The 18,531-nt window shown below is 60.5% G+C and overlaps 2 protein-coding genes across 2 annotated transcripts; both read right to left on the bottom strand.

The window, feature by feature from the left end:
• Positions 1–4,525: 4,525 nt before the first annotated feature.
• Positions 4,526–9,830, bottom strand: MSRB1 (methionine sulfoxide reductase B1). The gene is made up of 4 exons (XM_039246663.1): positions 9,712–9,830; positions 7,822–7,970; positions 7,416–7,530; positions 4,526–5,390 (listed from the first exon to the last, which is right to left on the bottom strand). The coding sequence occupies exons 1-4, from the start codon at positions 9,764–9,766 to the stop codon at positions 5,359–5,361; spliced, it is 351 nt and encodes a 116-aa protein (XP_039102594.1). The 5' UTR covers positions 9,767–9,830; the 3' UTR covers positions 4,526–5,358.
• A 365-nt stretch (positions 9,831–10,195) lies between these two features.
• RPL3L (ribosomal protein L3 like) lies at positions 10,196–16,858 on the bottom strand. Its single transcript, XM_039246767.1, has 10 exons — positions 16,697–16,858; positions 16,380–16,572; positions 14,585–14,753; positions 13,355–13,490; positions 11,965–12,151; positions 11,708–11,868; positions 11,417–11,518; positions 10,867–10,962; positions 10,559–10,678; positions 10,196–10,338 (listed from the first exon to the last, which is right to left on the bottom strand). The coding sequence occupies exons 1-10, from the start codon at positions 16,856–16,858 to the stop codon at positions 10,282–10,284; spliced, it is 1,383 nt and encodes a 460-aa protein (XP_039102698.1). The 3' UTR covers positions 10,196–10,281.
• Between the last annotated feature and the right edge of the window lie 1,673 nt (positions 16,859–18,531).

Below are 18,531 nucleotides of genomic sequence, written 5' to 3'. Positions count from 1 at the left end.
CAGCCACAGGAAGCCCACCTGCTGTCTTCTCTGTGCTTCCTGCCCCTAAGCTCTGGTGAGCAGGACCCCAGGGCCGGGGTAAGGTGGTAGGTGGTCCCGGGGTCCCTGCACCTCCCAGACCACAGACACACTCACACAGGTGTGGCTCGGCTCACTCATCCCTGCAGAGTGCGTGGGCAGAGGGCACTGCATTCTGTGTACACTCCCCGGCCCCTGAGGCTCAGCGTGGGGGAAGGGAATGAGACGAGGGCTCTGTGCACACTGACTGAAGGAGCTCTTTGACCTGGGGTGAGCTGAGACCTGCAAAGGGAACCGCAGGGACCCCATCTGTCCACACATAGAGGAGACCGGCCCAGGGTCCCCCGCAGTGCGGGAGAAGGAGGGAGCCACTGGGGCAGAGCCACCAGCAGAGGCTTCTAGAAGGATTCTGGCACATGGGGAGGGGATGAAAAAGAAGGAACGGCAAAATGTAGAAGGTGGAAGCAGGCGCATGTTTCAGAACGGAGTCTGGCTGGCCCAGAGGCCCAGGCGCGGGGGTCTGTGTGCAGGGGGGTGGCCAACAGAAGCCCCGAGCTGTGGTGAAGACCACTGTTCTCGTTAACGGACTGGAAATGTGGCTGCAGACACGGGGTCTGCGGGAACCACCGAGGGGAGCGTCTGGTCTATTCTTTTGCAAAGATCACACGGGCTGGGGGAGGCTAGCTAGGGGCTGCCACAGGGAGGAGAGAAGCGGGCACAGACGTGTGGGCGGTTGGACCGGAGCCTGGTGCCCCCGGCGGGCCGCGATGGCAGCAGGAGCTGCCGGAGGACGCGGAAGGGCGGCGGGCAGAGGGGGCAGGGGCCCTGGGGCAGGTGGGTCCTGCGCGGCCGCCCCGGAGAAGAGGCGGGAAGCAACTGGTCACTTCCGTGAAGCCCACCAATGGGGCCCCTACACCACCGGCCCCCGCACTGTCCGACGCCAGAAGGCCTCAGCCTGTGTCCCAGGTACGAGCGGGCCGGGGTACGCCGGCGATGACCACTAAGCGCCGCTGGGTCGCGGGGTCCCTGGAGAGGCCTGGATCAGCCCTCGCCGTCTGAGATGCCGCTGCTGCGGCCCCTGGCGGCGCTTCGGGGAACTGCAGGGCCTCTGAGACCCGCGCTGGCGCATGCGCAGCGCGGAGCGAGCCCGCCCCCTGCCGGTGGGTGCCGCACACAGTCCCTGCGCCGCTACCTGGTGGACTCCGAAGGGCCTCCTCGCGTTGGGTCCGCCACCAGGACCTCGTAGGAGGGTGGGGACACGGACGCTGGCTCGGCGGTGACCTCCACCGTCCTCTCTGGGCGCCCCTCCCACTTGTCTGCCCAGCCCACATTCACGCACGAAGCCAGAGGGTTCCTGGGACCTATGCAATCGGCCGCACCCCCATCGAGGTCACGGCTCTCCCTGGCACTCGTCACTCAGATAAAAACGAGAGCCGTGAGTGAGCACAAGTCCCAGGCACGGTCGGTTCGCTCACGCGCTCTGCCAGCGTCTCCTGAGCAGGCGGTCAGCGGGATCCCCGACGCGCATCTACTTTCTCCCTTGCCCGGGGGGCCCGCGCACCTGCCTGCGTCGGCAGAGCATCAGGAGCCATCTGCCCCTGAGCAGAACACTTGGCTGCAAGGCTGTGCCCTGGAGGTTCCGCTTGGCAAGGGAGGGGGCCCTGGAGGGGGAGGGAGGGAGGGAGGGAGGCGGCAGGCCAAAGGTGATGGCGTAACCCAGCAAGAGGAAGGAGGTGGGGAGATTTGTGTTTCCGCATGAGACAACGCACTCCCACCCGCCCCGCCCCTGCTGGACAGGCCCTGCCCGGAGCCATCCATTTCCAGGCTCCCGATGAAACGGGACCTTGGGGTTTGGAGACCCACCCTTCTCCCTCCACCCCTCTGAGAACCCTGCTTCCAGCCCTTCCTGCCCCCAGTGAACCCGACGGGGGCCCGTGGAGGGCAGGCAGTCAGGCGCTGGCTCTCACAGCATCCCTTCCAGCCTCTCCAGCACCAGCCCAAGGCACCAGCAGGTCCTTCAGCCTACCCAGCCAGAGATCTGGCCCCGGAGGGTCAGCCCCAGGGGCATGTCCTGGACACATCCGCCCAATTTGCAGGAGGCCAGCCTGTTCTTGAGCCAAGTTTACTCAGGGACATGCTGAGCCAGGGGTGCTGGGAGAGGTAAGCAAAGCCCAAGGTCCATCCTAGCCCTGGGCCTGGAGACTCCCACTGACCACTCAGCTGGCTGCCTCCCCTGCTGGGCACGTTCAACATGCTTGCTGCCTTCAGACTGTGCTCAAAAGGTGGTCACCACCTTCCCACAGCCACCGTTCCTTGTATGGGGCATAGAAGAGGGGAAAGGGACGAGTGTGGACAGAGAGAGCCTGAGGCCTTCCGCCTGAGCCCCCTGTCCCCGCCTTGCCCACCAGGGTTAGGGTAGAGACTCAGGGTGATGTTGCCTATAGAAACACTAAGCATTCAGTCACTGCTCACCTGCAGTGAGCTTGCCCTTGGCCAAGACTGGCTGCTAGTCCCAGAGTGTGCAGGTCACAGGCTGTGCTGCTGCTGATTCCAGGTGACAGGGAGAGCCCCAACTAGGGACACAGAGGGGTCCACGCAGGGAGAAGGCTGGCAGAGCCAGGACTGGAATCGTAGGGTGAAGGGCACACCCTGCCCAAGCTCTGCCCAAGGTCACACAGTGAGCCAGCAGCACCTGCACAGGCCAGTGACCCCCTTCCCCAACAGAACAGGGACCCCTAGCCTGAGGCTGGGGATCAAGGAAGAGGTGGAGTCCCATTCTCAGGGAATGAGCAGACCAGCAGTGTCACTGGCCTTCCTTCCTGCCCTCCCCCGCCACCATCCCAACCTCATCCCTCGCCAGCCACCTTTGCCCTCACGCCTGCAGCTCCAATCCTCGCAACGTGGGGATGCTCCCAGCTGCTGAGTACGTCCTCCAATTACACTTGGGACTGGGGGATAGCCAGAGGGTGGGTTGGGGGCCTTACGGGGCCCACCGGGAGACAGGCCTGAGCTGGAAGTCTAGGACCACCAGCCTCCATATGTCCTCCTCTGACGGCATTTGTGTCCCCTGGGTTGGTGTCCGTCTAGAGCCAGTGACAGAGTGAATCATGACCAGAGTGAATCCTGTAGTGACCACCCCAGAACGCCTGATTACTTCCTCTTCTCCGGTGTACAGCCACCCTGGTGTGGGTCTCTTTGGGGAAGGCTGGGAGACAGAGTAACAATATCAACTCTTGGTGATACAGCAGGGTCCTTCCTCAAGGGACCCCAGCCTCTGGTCCAGTCAAGCAGCTGTGGGTCTGTAAACAGGCGCAAGTCTGGGGAACTGACGGAGGCGTCAGGATTCTGCTTTCACCATTCAAGTTAGACTCTTGCTCACTCGGCCTAGAACTCTTCTGCTCATTCCGCTTGGTAAGAATTCCGTAGGTGTCCCGTCTATTTCACTTCTGGGGGCGCCATGACCAGCTGGCGGACGCCAGAGCTCTGTGCGCGTCGGCCAGTCCTAGCTGCTTTGACTCTGTTTTGGGCCTGTCCCCTCCTAGCCTCTGGCTACTGTGTGCTGCCACGTGAGCCCTGTGCCTCAGGATCCAGGGACCCCGCTGCGTTTAGTCCGGTGGCAGCGTTCCGTGTAATTCCCGGCCTCCAGAGAAGCTGCAGGGGCTTCCCTCGCAAACACATTCCTCACAATCATGGTGAAAGTCGTCCTCGGACCCCGACGTGGCTGCTGAGCGGGTCTATCAAATCTGACACTCCCTTCTCCCTAAGCTCTGGGATCCCTTCCTCCATTAGAGCAAGGCAGGCCAGCATTCCACACGCACTCGGGGGTGGGGGTGGGGGGCACCTCTTGGTCTATGTCTCAGCCAACCAGGCCACCAAATGGTTCAATAGCCTTCTGATTCCCTGAGCAGCACCGTTAAACCCAGAATCTCTGCTTAGTGAGGCCCTATTGAAACACTCAGCCTGATTCAACTTTACTTCCTTTCACTGTGATCCCGCCCCCTAATGCCCAGCCCCCAATCACCCTCCACACAACTGAGCGTCCTTACTCTGGGGTACATATGCACAGCCCTGATCATCATCTGATGAACTTCCTATCTCCCCAAACACACGGGAAGGCCCTGAAGGAGCCCCGTCCGTCCATCTGTCCGTCTGTCTGTCTTACCACTGCCTCCGCAGCAGCAGGCGGCACTTGCTCCATAAATATTTGTGGAACAAGTGGAACGATGTGTCCTGGTGTCCCTGGTGTGAATAAAGACAGCCAGCCTCGGGGCGCCTGGGTGGCTTAGTCGGTTAAGCGTCCGACTTTCGCTTAGGTCATGATCTCGCGGTTCGTGGGTTCGAGCCCCGCATCGGGCTCTGTGCTGACTGCCAGCTCAGAGCCTGGAGCCTGTTTCAGAGTCTGTGACTCCCTCTCTCTCTCTGACCCTCCCCTGCTCACGCTGTCTCTCTCTCTCCTAGAAATAAATAAAAAAAACATAAAAAAAAAAAAAAAAAAAAGACAGCCAGCCTGTATTCCGTTTGTTTACTGACCCCCCCGGGTACTCAGGAGAGGAATCAAGATGGGAGTGGCTTGGGCACCACCCACCTTTCCAGACAGGGAAGGCTTCAGAGTGTGTACAAGAAGGCACGCTGCTCCCGGGGAAGGTGTGGGCTGTGGGCTGTGAACTTCCGGGCCCTGGCCTTGCACAACCAAGGTGATGGAGCAACAGCCTCTTTCCTAAGCCCAGGTGAGGTGCGGTTGTGAAACCCGGCTCAGGATCTCTCCTCTGAGAACTGAGAGACCAGAAATCTGGCCCCTGGTCTGCTGCTCCAGTGGTCACAGGTCATCACCACTCCGGCTGCCTGGAAGGCTTTGGCCAGAGTGAATCATGTAGTGACCAGGGCCGGAGCAGCCGGCCAGGGCTGCCTCCCTCCGCACTCTGTCTCGTAGCCCATCCTGGGGGAGATGGGCGCGAGCTTTGGCGGGGGCCAGAGCCGGGCTCAGAATCGGGTCCCCCAAGGGCGAGTCCAGACAGGGAGGGGGCAGCGGGCTGAGGAGAAGAGAAGGTGGGGGTGTACCGTCATTCAGAGACAAGCTAGGCTTACAGCCCACCTCCCTGAGACTCCCATACGAGCAAGAGGCCAAGGTAAGCCCACAGGGGGCCCCAGAGGGCACCAGGGTGTGGGCTATGGCTGCAGAGCAGTGCTTTTCCCCAGGAGAACCTGTGCAGAGCCGAGACTTCCTGATGCTTCAGCTAGCCCCCTCCCCTGTCTGAGTGTCTGGGGTTCCAGTTCCGAGGTAGGCTGGCTGGGGTGTGGCTACAGCGCAGTGTCCGGCTAGTATAAGTGTGTGCTGCCCGCCTACGGCTCCTGAGAGGCAGAAGTTCCTTTGCCTAAAAGAAAGGAGGGAAGGGAGAGAAAGACAAACCACTGCTGAATTATGCTGCAGACACCATTCCCCGAGCGAGCCACCCCTGCTCCAGCCTGCAGAACAGGGCGGCTGAGGGGCGCCTGGGTGGCTTAGTCGGTTAAGCGTCCGACTTTCGCTTGGGTCATGATCTCACGGTTCGTGGGTTCGAGCCCCGCGTCGGGCTCTGTGCTGACTGCCAGTTCAGAGCCTGGAGCCTATTTCAGTCTGTGACTCCCTCTCTCTCTGACCCTCCCCTGCTCACACTGTCTCTCTCTCTCTCTCCTAAAAATAAATAAAAAATATTTAAAAAAAAAAAAAAAAAGAACAGGGCGGCTGGGAGGAGCTGGGTGCCTGGCTTGGGGGGAGCCTGTGTGCCTCATTTTGTTCCCCGAGATTTCCAGGAGAGCCCGGTCTCTCCTTCCCCCACAGCACAAAGCTCAGTAACCACAACGTCACACCTTCCCGTCACTGGCCCTTCAGACCCTCCTCTCACTTACCCTCACTCCCCCAGGGCCGGTAGCGAGCATGTGCCGTTAGCAAGCCCATTTTACAGAGGACCAAACTGAGATTGCGGACTGGCCACGGTCCTGCTGGCGGCAAGTAGGGAGCTGGGATTTGAGCTACCAAGTGTGGGCAGGAGTCCAGGGGCGGGGTGGGGGGCCGCTGTGCAGACACATGTGCTGATGTGTGAGAACCGGCGCGAGCAGGAGGGCACAGGGCCAGAGGGAACGCTGCGCTCAGATAAAACCCAGATAAAAGCTGCCCAAGCAAACCCCCGGCACCGGAGCCCTGCCCCCAAGAGCTGGGCCACTCTGCTTTTACGTTTCACGTACATTATGTGTGTGTTATCTACGTGAGTAAGGTAATGGCTTTGATCATAAGCGAGAATCCTCTGGACTTCTGTCAGTTACTGAAAACAGGTACTGATTCACAAGGCCTTTCCTAACAAGGAAGTGGCACAAGGCGAACTTCCGGGAACGGGGAGGCACTCCTCGCTGCCCACGAAAGGTTTCGCGCACGAAAGGTTCTGGCTCACGCAAGGTTTCGCAGGGACACTCTACCTTCAGAGGGCAGAGAAACCTCAAATAAGAATACTCCCGGGGGCGGCTCAGTCGGTTAAGTGTCCAACTTCAGATCGGGTCATGATCTTACAGTTTGCGAGTTCGAGCCCAACGTTGGGCTCTGGTGCTGACAGCTCAGAGCCTGGAGCTGCTTCAGATTCAGTGTCTCCCTCTCTCTGCCCCTCCCCCACTCATACTCTGTGTGTGCATGTCTTTCTCTCAAAAATAAGTAAATATTAAAAAAAAATACTGCCGGGGCACCTGGGTGGCTCAGTCGGTTAAGCGGCCGACTTCAGCTCAGGTCATGATCTCACAGTTCATGGGTTCAAGCCCCGCTTCGGGCTCTGTGCTGACAGCTAGCTCAGAGCCTAGAGCCTGCTTCCGATTCTGTGCCTCCCTCTCTCTCTGACCCTCCCCTGCTCACATGGTCTCTCTCTCTCTCAGAAATAAATAAAACATTAAAAAAAAGAAAAAGAAAAAAGAATGGCCAACAGGCACCCCACAAGAGCTCTCACGGGGTGCCAGGCGCGAGCCCATCACGTCATCGTGGCTGTCCTCAAACAGCCTGTGAGGGAGGCTCTGCAATCACACACACTATGCAGAGCAGCAGGCCAGCTCAGAGAGGCCGAGGAGCAAGCCCGTGGCCACACAGCCCAGCCCTCAGCGTCTGCCTGGCCCTGCCTCCTCGTCTAATCTCTGGGAAGGTCCAGGCCCCCACAGAGAGCCCTTGGCCACATCTACCCTCTAATGCCCCTGTTGGGGCACCCCGTGATCAGCCGGGACACCTGCCCCTTATCCTTGCCCTGCAGCCACCTTCTGGGGTGGCCCTGGGCAGCTCCTGGGCACTGCACTTTGGTGCCCCCATGCTTCGTCACTGAGTGGAGGAGAAGGGTATGTTCCCCACGCCCGGGCCTCTGAAATATTTGACAGGCCCGTGTCCAGCTCACCTTTCGGGATGAACTTCAGCGAGCTGCTAAATATTCAGAAGCGGGACTGCCCCGGCTTGGGGCCATCGTTCAAGAACTCATGTCCCAGCCCGTTGCCACACTTGCCACAGGACACCTGGAAAGACCACAGAACAGCCTCAGTGATGCCCCTGCCCCCGCCACCAGCAGAGATGGTGTCTTCCCCCACCCACTTCCCAAAGTAACTGTGGGCAGGAGAGGTCGGAGGGAGCCCACACGGGAAAGCAGGCCTGTCTCCCCGTCTCCATCAGGACCCCAGGACCCCAGGTGCTTCCAAAATAGACAGACTCTAAGTCCCGAGGGCTGGGGGGGACAGAGAAGGAGCAGCCGCCCTCAGGCTCTCCCTGGCCAATGCCCCATCCCACCCCCTGCGGCTGCTGCCACCCACCTTTAAGGCTTTAGGCAAATTGTGCTCAGGACGCTTGGCCACGCTATCAGCATGAATGGTCTCAGTGAAGGCCGGCCACGGGGACGAGTGTGCGTACTTCGAGAGGCTGGAGAAGAGCTCGTAGCCGCATTTGGCACACACATAGACCCCTGGGGGCAGAAGGAAAGACAAAGGCAGGCATGTTGGCTCGATCCTCTCTGGGGTGAGCTCCCAAATCTTTGGGTCTAGGAGAACCGCCGTCTGGAGGGTGGGCTGCACAGCCTCCCCGCGCCCCCACCTGCCACTCCCAGGAACACACCCCTGAGCTCACATTCAGTGGTTTTCAGCATGTGCTAAGAGCCACTTTTCACACTTATCTCACTGAATCTTATCCACAGTCCTGTGATGCAGACCTTTCCAGTTTAGCTTAGTTGTGTGGTTGGTTGTTTTCAAGTAGGCTCCATGCCCAACATGGGGCTTGAACTCCCGACCCTGAGATAAGTAGTCACATGCTCCACCAACTGAGCCAGCAAGGAGCCCCTTTTGCAGTTTTGTTTTTTAAGAGAACCTTTCCATTTGAGACATGAGGTGGCTGAGTGATGGAAAACACTCGGCTCCAGGGCGCGCAGTCAGGAAGGAGCCCAGGTGTGCGATGAGAACACAGCACTCTGACCCCAGCAGGCCCCGGCCTGCCTCCCTTCCCAAGCGGCCATTCCTGATGCCCAGGGAGGCCTTGAGCTGGACACCCAACCACTGGTCTGCTCTCTGTGAGGGAAGAGAACGGTCCCAACAGAAAGGTCTCCAGGCCAGACAGGGGGCCCAGGAAGACAGAGGCCCAGGAAGAGAACAGGTTTTAACTCATCCCCAAAAGATCACTTTGAGGGCGGGGGGAAAGTTGCAAAACTGACTTGTGGAACAGGCAATTGCTTGGGGCCCCCCAAAGGGGTACCCCACACCCACTGCCCAGCCTGAGAACAGCCTCCCCCAGAGTCCACGAGCTACGCGGCCTTTGTCAACAGCTGGAGAAGGAGGCCAAGGGGGATGCTGAGGGGTTGCGGAAGTGGCGCTTCCTGCCTGGCGGAGCCCCCTAAGGACCAGTGGGGTCCCGTGGCCAGAGAGCCTCAGAGGGCTTTGCCCAGAGAGTCCTGTGTCACAGCTGACATCCATAGATGCCCAGTGTCACAGCTCAGCCCCCTGGAGGGCTGACACCCAGGAAGTGTGCTGCCCTAGTCTTGGTTGTGGGGCGGTTTTACCAAATTAGTCCATTACTAGGCAGCACAGCCCAGAAGAATGCACACCAGGGCCTCTCAGAGCCTGCGGCCTGGGCTGACAGTTGTCCATGTCCCAAACCACTACCTCCCCCACTCCAGCTATGTGGTCAAATTTCACTGGCACTTGGTTGCCCAGCGGCTCTCCTGGTTACCCAACCCCAGGGTCCTGGACAGACTGGGGAGGCACCCGGGTCGACACATGGGTCGGAAAGGTAACGCTCTGTGCTTGCCAGCTTACCCTGAGGGTCCCAGGAACTGGGAAGGGGAAAAGGCAGGGGTGTCACCAGGAGGATGCCCAGGGCAAGATCCTCCGTCGCATCCCTCTGAAGTCCAAATCCTAATCTGGATCCGCCCCCACCGGCGTCACCCCTTCCCTGTACCCGGACCCCACGGATTCCTCCCGAAAACAGCTGTGCTCACACACCCCTCGAGGTCAGCGACCCCCTCACTCTAACGTCCCCTTTCCCCTCAGGAACCCCTGCTTTCCAGGCTCCCCAGGCCCCCCGACTCCGTGCTCCCCTTTACACACAGGCGCTGCTCCCCGCGCGATCACACTCGCCCCTGGTGGAGCCCACCCTTCCTGGGGCTCCAGGGCTCCACCGCCGCCCGAGAGCAGCGACGCCCCCTTCACAGAACAGACCTGGCTCAAAGTGGTTCTGGAAAACCTCGCCCCCGAAGAAGCTGCAGAATGACATGGCGCCTGAGGGGCCGCGGGACGACCGCTTCCTCCGACAGATCCCAGGCCACTGGCCGACCGCCGCCTGGCCTGCGCCCGGGCCCCGCCCCTCCTCCCGAGTCCAATCACTGCCCGGATCCGGACTGAGGCCCCGCCCCCTGCAGAGGGCCAATCACGATCCGTCACTGAGGTCCCGCCCCTCCCGCGGACCAATCTCTCCTGGGACGAGGACCTGCCCTCCGCCGTTTCCTCACAGGTCCCGCCCCCGGACTACTCCTAGGAACCGTCCGGTGCGGCGTCCCGGACGCCCGCCCTCTGCAGCCCCGCCCGAGCGCCAGGGGGCGCCGCTGAGCTGCGCTGGCTTGGAACAGCGCCTCGCCGCCGGGGTCCTGCCCGGGCCACTCGCCGCCCCCTCCCTTTCCGCGCTCCCGACTCTGAGACACCGTGGGAAGAGTCGCCTCGCACTTTATTAGACAGAGGGGGCAGGCGGGGGTCGCGCCGCGCTTCCTTCAGGATCCCTCCATCCCAAGCCGCCTATAGGTCTCTCGAGCTCTCGGACTTTTCCTTCTCAAGATGCTTCTTCTGGGGACCCTGGTTGGGGGTTGAGGGGACAGGAGCGGTCTAGCCGGGACACCTGCCCCTGGCCAGCCGCTGCTCTGCTTTCCCGCGCCAGCCACTGCCTGGGATGAATCACCTCCTGCGGATGAATGCAGGGGGCGCCCAGCCACCCTCACCTGCTCCAGCTAACCCAACTCTGGCGCGAGAGGGGTGTGGGGTCTGGGCCCCAGGGACAACGGGTGGGTGGGCTCACCATGAACACCCTCTTCTCTTGGGCTGTCTGGAAGCGGCCATGGCCAAACTTGGAAGTGGTGTCGATGAACTTGAGTTCAATGTTCTCCAGGCCCTGGCGGCTGTGGTGCACCAGGAGGGACTGGGAGAAGAGAGTGAGATGCGGGGTCCTGGCCCACCGGCTCCCGCCACCCCAGGCCACCCGGCAGGTCTCGCTCAGCTCCCGCCAGAACCCCTCCCTTTTTGCTGGTCTCGTTCCCACCCTCCTCAGAGCGCGGTGGAGGACAGGGCAGGCCAGTCCCCCGACCCTCCCACCACAGAGGCGCTGACCTTCCTCAGTGTGATGACCCGCTTCTTGGTGCCCGCGATGCAACCCTTCAGCATAACGAAGTCGTTGTTGACGTCCCCGTAGTGGGGGAAGCCTCCCTGCGGGGAGGTGGGTCAGGGCGCAGGCTCAGAAAGGGGCTGCAGGGTTAGAAGTAGCCGCAAGGCCCGCGAGAGCTCCCCACGCATGAGCTGGAGCCAGCCCTTGGCCTAGGCAGCACCTGAGCCACATTCCAAGTCCTTATCTCTTTGAACACTGCATCTGAGGGAGACACTGAGGCTTGGAGAAGCGGAATCACTTGTTCAGGCCTTGCAGCCGCTGCAGAGTGCAGCCGGGACTTGAAGCCAGGTGGCTCGAGTCCAAGGCCACGGCTGGAACTGCCATGCTCCACACCCCATGACAGCAATTGGAGTGTAAGCTGTGTGCAGAGAGGGCTCAGGTGATGCAGGGACAGCAGGGGTTTGCCCCACCCAGGCGGCTGCTCCCTGGTGCCTGAGCCCTTGGGGCAGGGCGGTACCCCACACCCGCCCCACACACGCACGCCAGACCCCTCACCAGTGGCGTGATGGACTTGTCGGTCATGTCGTAGCTGGTGGATGCATTGTTCTTGACCACCTTCCCATCCTCCATATGCACCCCGCGGCCGATGCGGTAGATCTGCGGGGAGAACAGGGCACATTGCAGCCAGCAGGTGGCAGTCTATGCCCATCAGCATGTGTGCTCCTACCCAGGCACTGGCAGGGGCATTTCAGAGCCTTTGGGGGGCCAGGCACCGTCTGGGTCAGGCACCCTACCCGCTGGGGTCTGGTCATGAGTGTCCCTCTACCCCCAGGACTGTGGACGCACCTTCTTGTTCAGCTCCGTGCGGTGGTGGTAACCCTTCTGCCCGGCCCGAGCAATGGAGCAGCCCACGCGGGCAGGGTGCCAGGCGCCAATGCAGGCCACCTTGCGCAGCCCTTTGTGGGTCTTCCGCGGCAGCTTCTTGGTATGCCAGCGGCTCGTGACCCCTGCAGGGGGTGGGGGCGGGCTAGCGGCTTAGAGGCCAGTCTGGCCGCCACCCCTCCAGCCAGCCTTCCCAGCACCCTGTCCCCACCTGGCCCTACCTTTGACACCCCGGCCCTTGGTAACAGCAATGACATCAATGACCTCGTTCTGGCTGAACACACTGTGCACCGGCACCTGCTTCTCCAGCCGGGCCTGGGCCCAGGCCACCTTCTCAGCCACTGTGCCGCCATTCAGCTGGATCTCCATGATGTGGGCCTTCTTCTGCCGGAAAGGCAGCAGCTTCATCTGCAGGATCCAGAGGGCCGCACCCCCCGTTTGCAGACCTGGCACGACTGCCTGGTGACCCCCAGCAGGCTTTCGTGCGCACATGCATTCAACACATGTTCTACTGCTCTGGTGTGTTGATATGCTGTATTCTGTGCTGGGCACTAGGGAGGGCTGAATGTTCTGATGGAATATGGGGGGCAGCAGGGACAGTTACTGCACGTAAGGCAGCCAGGCAGGACCCCTCTGAGGGGACACCAATAACAAGAAGGAGCTACTGAGTGAAGATCTGAAAGTTTTGGGAACGGGGAGCCATCTGTGCAAAGGCCCTGTGGCAGGGACGATCCTGGGGAGTTGGTGGGCTGGAAAGGAGAGCAAGGTGACTAGACCGTGGTGAGCAAGGAGGAACATGGTGCAGGATGAAGTCAGAGGTGAGCTGGGCCCTGCCTGGGCAAGTCTCGTAGGGAGAAGCTCGGGCTTTGTTCTAAGTGCAGGCTGTGACACAATCTGGTTCATATTTTTAGACACCTCTGGCTGCTGCTGCGTGAGGCACGGGCTGCGGGGACACACAGGTAGAAGCAGGGACACAGGTCACAGCCTAGTGCTCCACAAGCACGTATGGAGCACCTACTGCATACAAGGCCCTCGGTGGGTGCTGGGAGGCACAGCACTGTGCAGGCGGCCGTGGCCCCCGCCCCCACGGAGCTCGTCTGTAAAGGGAAATGGACAAAACCAAAGACCCACGTAACCAGGAGGAGCAGGTGCGGCAGTAACTGAGGCAAGGGGACAGGGGGCGCTGCTCCAGGCCTACGCAAGCCTCCCCTACGGACAAGACGCCGAAGAAGCTGGAAGATGCTAGTAACCTGTCAGCCCACATCAAGCCAGACCCCGTGTCTGGATGTGGACTCACATACACGCTCGTGTCAGGGCCCGAAGGGAGGCGGCTGGCCCTCCACACTGGACATTTGGCAGGAGATCCGGGCCTTTGGGGGCATGTCAGGGCCTCAGCTGACCACTCGGCTCGGCGGATGCCCCAGAGCCCGCAGAGCAGCCTGATGCCAGCATCCCATCCCGGGGGCTGCAGGCACAGCACAGCCAGTCACCCAACCCTTTGGACCTGTGCCCTGGGCTCGTGTATTTTTAGGCTGACATTTGCCAGGACTCCTGGAAGCTGGCGCGGGGGAGGGTGGGCCCACCGGGTGTGCACAAGGCGGCAGGGCTGACCTGGGTGTGGACAATGACACGGATGACCTTGCAGTACTTCTTCATGGCGGCGAAGTCCTTCTGCAGCTGCTTCCTGCCCTCGGCGTCCCGCCACCTCTTGCAGGCCTTGGTGAATGCTTTCTTCTTGCTCTTGTGCCTGAGCCACACACGGGAGACCCTTAGGGGGGCAGCCGGGCAGCTCCACGGGCCTGGCCAGCCCCCGCGTGCCCACAGCCCACCAAACAGGGCTCCTAGGGCAGCAGATGTCCCCTCCTGCCTCCTTCCCTCCCCAGGGAGACCACGGCTGGGCCATCCCCTGGGGCCCCTGGGCTGCTTCCAGCCACCTTCTTTCTGGATGGAAAGGAAGGAAGGAAGGAAGGAAGGAAGGGAGGGAGGGAGGGAGGGAGGAAGGGAGGGAGGAAGGAAGGGAGGAAGGAAGGGAGGAAGGAAGGGAGGTCTGGGCTCCTGCTCTGTAGAGCGGACATGCTCCTGCCTCCTGAGGCCTGCGGGGGAGTGTCAGTCGAGGGAGGCTCATGCTGCTCAGCCCCGCGACCACCTGCCTACCCTGCTATAGCTGCAGACCCCGCTCCTAGAGCCAACACGGTACTGGCCAGGCACCAGGCCACGTCGTTCCTAAACCTCACCCAAACTCTGGAAGCTGAATGTATTGTCCCCGTTCTACAGAGGAAGAAACAAGCTCACAAAAGTCCCTGGGTGAGGACCAAATCCATAACAGTAGAGCGAACAAAAGCAAGGCTGGCTGGGATTCGGTGAGACCTTTCTGTGTGCTGAGCACTTGACACACTGCTCATCTAACCCTCACGGCGGCCTCATGACAAAGGGATTACTCCATCGGATGGCATCTCCATCTGGTGGTGTCTGTGATGGGGGGGAGGGTGTCAATCTAAGAGACTCTTAAGAGGTGAGCCAGCTCGCCTGCAGTCATACAGCCTGCTCTGGCTCAGGGGCCCATAGAGGTCCAGGACTGGACTATGCCTCTAACTCTGTAAAGATGGGGTGTCCATCAGGTTCCTTGGGCTCATGGGCCTTCCCTTTCAGGACTTAGTGCCCCAAAATGCCTTCCTTTCTGATGAGAAGAGCTTGTCAGCTAGCTATTTCCCTTTTCACCCTGGCTGCTAGGAAGCAACCCCCCCCCCACTTTCCTGCCTTCCATACACTGCTGCCACTTCCCCCGCCCACCCACCCCTATCGTGCCAGCCCACACGCGGTCCACCTGAGGGCAGCGCTCACCAGTCCTTGTAGAAGCGGCGGCGGCACTCGTCGCTGAGGTGTTCTGCAAAGATGGTCTTGAAGCTCCGCAGGCCCCGAGGAGTGGCCACGTAGCCCACAACGCCGACCACCACCAGAGGCGGCGTCTCCACAATGGTCACTGCCTCTACTTCCTCCCGCCTGGAAATTTCTGGATGGGACCCAGAGACAGGGGCATGAAGGAGAGCCTCTGGGAAAGGGATGGCGTGGAAGAGCCAGCTACATCCCTCCCGCCCAAGGGGATGGAGCACCATGGCCTTAGGGCGCCCACTGACCTCCAGCCCCCAGCCGGCACCCTCCCTGTCCCTTCTCTCTGCTCCGTCTGGGACAAGGGGCAGGTGCGGGGCAGGGTCCTTCAAGTGGCCTCTGCTAGCTCTGACTCAGGTCTCAGACAATACTTGACCTGCTCCTGGCCTCAGTTTCCCCACCAGATTGTCTGGAAATGGGCTAGCCAACAGCCAGGCCGCATCCCCCAAAGGGGAGGGCTGGGATTCCTTTCGTGTTGTAATTTTATTTTTTATTTATTTATTTTTTAAAATATTTTTATTTATTTCTAGGAGAGAGAGACAGCGTGAACAGGGGAGGGTCAGAGAGAGAGAGAGACACAGACTGTGAAACAGGCTCCAGGCTCTGAGCTGGCAGTCAGCACAGAGCCCGACGTGGGGCTCAAACTCACAAACCGCGAGATCATGACCTAAGCGAAAGTCGGACGCTTAACCGACTAAGCCACCCAGGCACCCCTCGTGTTGTAATTTTAATAGTTATGAATATATGTTGAAGAGTTATAGCAAAATACCTATACTTTCTCTAAAACCCATGATTTTATAGATGTTATTACTGACACTAAAACAAAGTAAAAGTATGTCTAAAAAATAGATGAGGAGATGGGGAGCCTGTGTGGCTCAGTTGATTAAGTGTCCAACTCTTGATTTCAGCTCAGCTCATGGTCTCACAGTTCGTGGGATCGAGCCCACCGTCAGTGTGGAGCCTGCTTGGGATTCTCTCTCCCCTCTCTCTGCTCCTCCCTGCTCACACACTCTCTCTCCCTTTCTCTCTCCCTCCCTCCCTCTCTCTCTCTCTCTATATATATATGTATGTGTGTGTGTGTGTGTGTGTGTGTGTGTGTGTGTGTATAAGGAGAGATGAAGAACAGATGAGTTCCAGAAAGTTGGAGGGGTGAAGGGCAGCAGGAAGGACTCCTGTGGGGATGGAATGTTCCATGGTACACACATTTACACACGGCAGAGCCACGTAGAACTATATATGCACACGCACGCGTGCACAGACGCACAGGAAATGTGACAGGAAACCTGAACGTGATAGGTGGATTGTATCCATGTCAATATCCGGTTGTGACATATTCCCATAGTTTATAAGCTGTTTCCATTAGGAAACCGGGCCAAGGGTGCATGGGATTCTCTTAGAGCCACGTGTGAATCCACAAGATCTCAAAACAAAAGGTGTGTCACGGCCCTGCCTTCGAATCGTAGCTCCTCACTTACTGACTGGTGGCGGGCAAGTTTCATAACTGCTTAATTTCCTCATCTGTAAACTGGGGGTGATGACAGAACACACCTCGAGGGGCGGCCCGTGGTCAGCGCTTGGGGACAGCAGTGTCCTGACTGTGGTTCCGGCAGCGTGGCCTCGCCCTTTCTGGGACCGTTTCCCGTCCTGGACCCCCGTCCTGGCTCCTGGCCTGAGGAAGTTTTGCCAGACCCTCCGGCAGCCAGGGACGCTCCACACCCTCCCCGCCCATGTCCCCCCCGCAGCCACTCACTGAGCCCCGGCCGGTGCACCTCTCGAAGGGTGTGCGTCATGCCAGCCTTGTAGCCCAGGAAAGCCGTGAGGTGCACCGGCCGGCTGGGGTCGTCCCGGGGCCAAGTCTTCACCTTGCCCCGGTGCCGGCTGCTCCGCTTGTGGGCCAGGAACCCCAGGTGTCCGTGCCGGGGGGCAGAGAACTTCCGGTGGGACTGGGGGTGGGAGGGGGGGGTCGGTCAGAGCTGGGGTGTCGCTGGGCCCAGAGCCCAGACCCGGAGAAGTGAGTTAGAGACCCCAGGCGGGCCCTCACGGTCTTCAGTGCCTGCACCTGTCTACAGGGAAGGAGGGAAGGTTGGCGCCGGCGCAGTGTCTTGGGGACCCGGGCGGCACCACACTCTCCTCCCCCGCGGGCTTCCCGCGCTCGTGGGACAGGCGCACACCGTGGCCCAGGGCTAGAGGGACAGGGAGCCACGGCCATCTGTCTATCTTCTTGCCCATTCCACGCCTGACGGCCTGAGCTCTGGCCCCCTGTTGTCCCCTTCCGTCACCTCCTCCCCTGCAGGCCCAAGGGCCATCCCTGCCGGGAAGAGACTCCAGGCGCCCACCTGCCCCTCCCAGGAAGCTGGCTGCTTCCAACCCCCTAGCCCACTGACCATGGCAGCCGCTCCCGGCACGTCAGGAAGGGAAGGGGCCTCCCCGACAGGCGCCGGAGGTCGAGTGGCAGGGTCAGGATGCACAGCAGCCAGGTCCCAGATTTAGCCCCTGGCAGAGGAGCGCGGTCGTGTTCCGTGGCGGGCACCGGCTCTGGTGCCAGGAGCGGGCCTGGCCTGGGGCGGGGCGAAAGGGGACATTCGATGGGCAGGCTGGGGTGGGGACACCTGGAGCCAGGCCTGTCACTCCTTTTCCCCAGGGCCCGGGACTGGGTCCCCCCCACTTTGTGTTCTGCCTTGTGTTACCCCCCTAAGGCCAGGATCAAGCTGGCCTGGTAAAGTGTCGAGGAACCCCGGTTGGGGAGAGGGCTTCTTTCAGGCTGTGAGGAGGGTCTGGGCCACTCTGTTGGCAGTGAGACAGAGGCAGTTCCTGTCCCGTCCTGAGGGCTGGGGGGGGGGGGGGGGGGGGGGGTGCAGGGGAGGACAAATTGCCTGGGGTGCGGGGAGCGGGGGGAGATGGGAATAGCTGTGATCCAAGAGCAAAGATTCTTTGGTTATAAAGTTCTGAACCTACACATAGAGTCAGTTTTACAGCCTAAAATGTCTCTGAGGGGCCTGGGGATCTGGCCTTGCTGGTGCTAAGATTCTGTGCTGATATAATGTCACAATTCTCTGTTGTTGCTGCCGTTAATGACAAAAGTACTTGTAACACTTTGGGCTGAGCCCCAAGGGAATTAAGTCACTGGGAAGGGGCAGCCCTTGGCCCCGGGAGTGGCCCAGGGGGAGAGAGACTACCTGAGGGCGGAGGAAGCACAGAGGGAGCCCCCACACTCAGGGAAAGGGAAGGCCACCGCGCCCGAGGCCCTTGAGCCCGGCAAGACACGTGGCTGTGGTAGCACCGCCTCCTGGCACACGGGCCAAGGACCAGAGGGTGAGGCACAGAGCCACAAGCTACTTGGGTTCCTCCCTCTCGTATGCTTTTTCCTGCTTCTGCTACATGATCCCCCAAGCCCCTCTGCTACCAGGCAGCAGCCAAAAGCTGCCACCCCCGTGCTCGGCTTTAACCGAGTTTTCTGCTTTCTCATACGCTCCTGGGGAGCCGTGGCGGTGGCGGCAGCAGCTCGGGGCTGGCTCTGTCGGATCCCCTTGTTCAGCCCAACGGTATAGGCCACTGTTAAGATTCTTTTGGTCTGACAGTGTGTGTTTCTGAGAGTTCACGATTTCACGATTTGACATGTCTATGATCCCAGATTCTGTGCGTCTGTAGAGTTGAAGTCTCCATGTCCCTAACCCCAGCCTCCAGGCATGAAGTGACTGGCACCCTCCGTGGTGCTGGCCAGGGGCCGTGCCAGATGTGGAGATCACGGAGGGGGATCAGCAGGGCCCTGGTTGGTGGAGCGACCCCAGGGGGCACAACAGTGCTTGGGGCCAGGGTAGAAACTTCAGTCCCAGACCAGAGCACTCCACACCCAGCGTAGGAGCCACCTCTCCCTGCGGGGGTGGGCCCCCAGGGCAAGCCCC

The sequence above is a fragment of the Hyaena hyaena genome, unplaced genomic scaffold (genome assembly GCF_003009895.1).
Source record: "Hyaena hyaena isolate Hyena2069 unplaced genomic scaffold, ASM300989v1 scaffold_285, whole genome shotgun sequence".
Taxonomy (NCBI): Eukaryota; Metazoa; Chordata; class Mammalia; order Carnivora; family Hyaenidae; genus Hyaena; species Hyaena hyaena.
The sequence above is the reverse complement of the archived record's forward strand: the minus strand, read 5'-3'. Positions and strand labels throughout refer to the sequence as shown.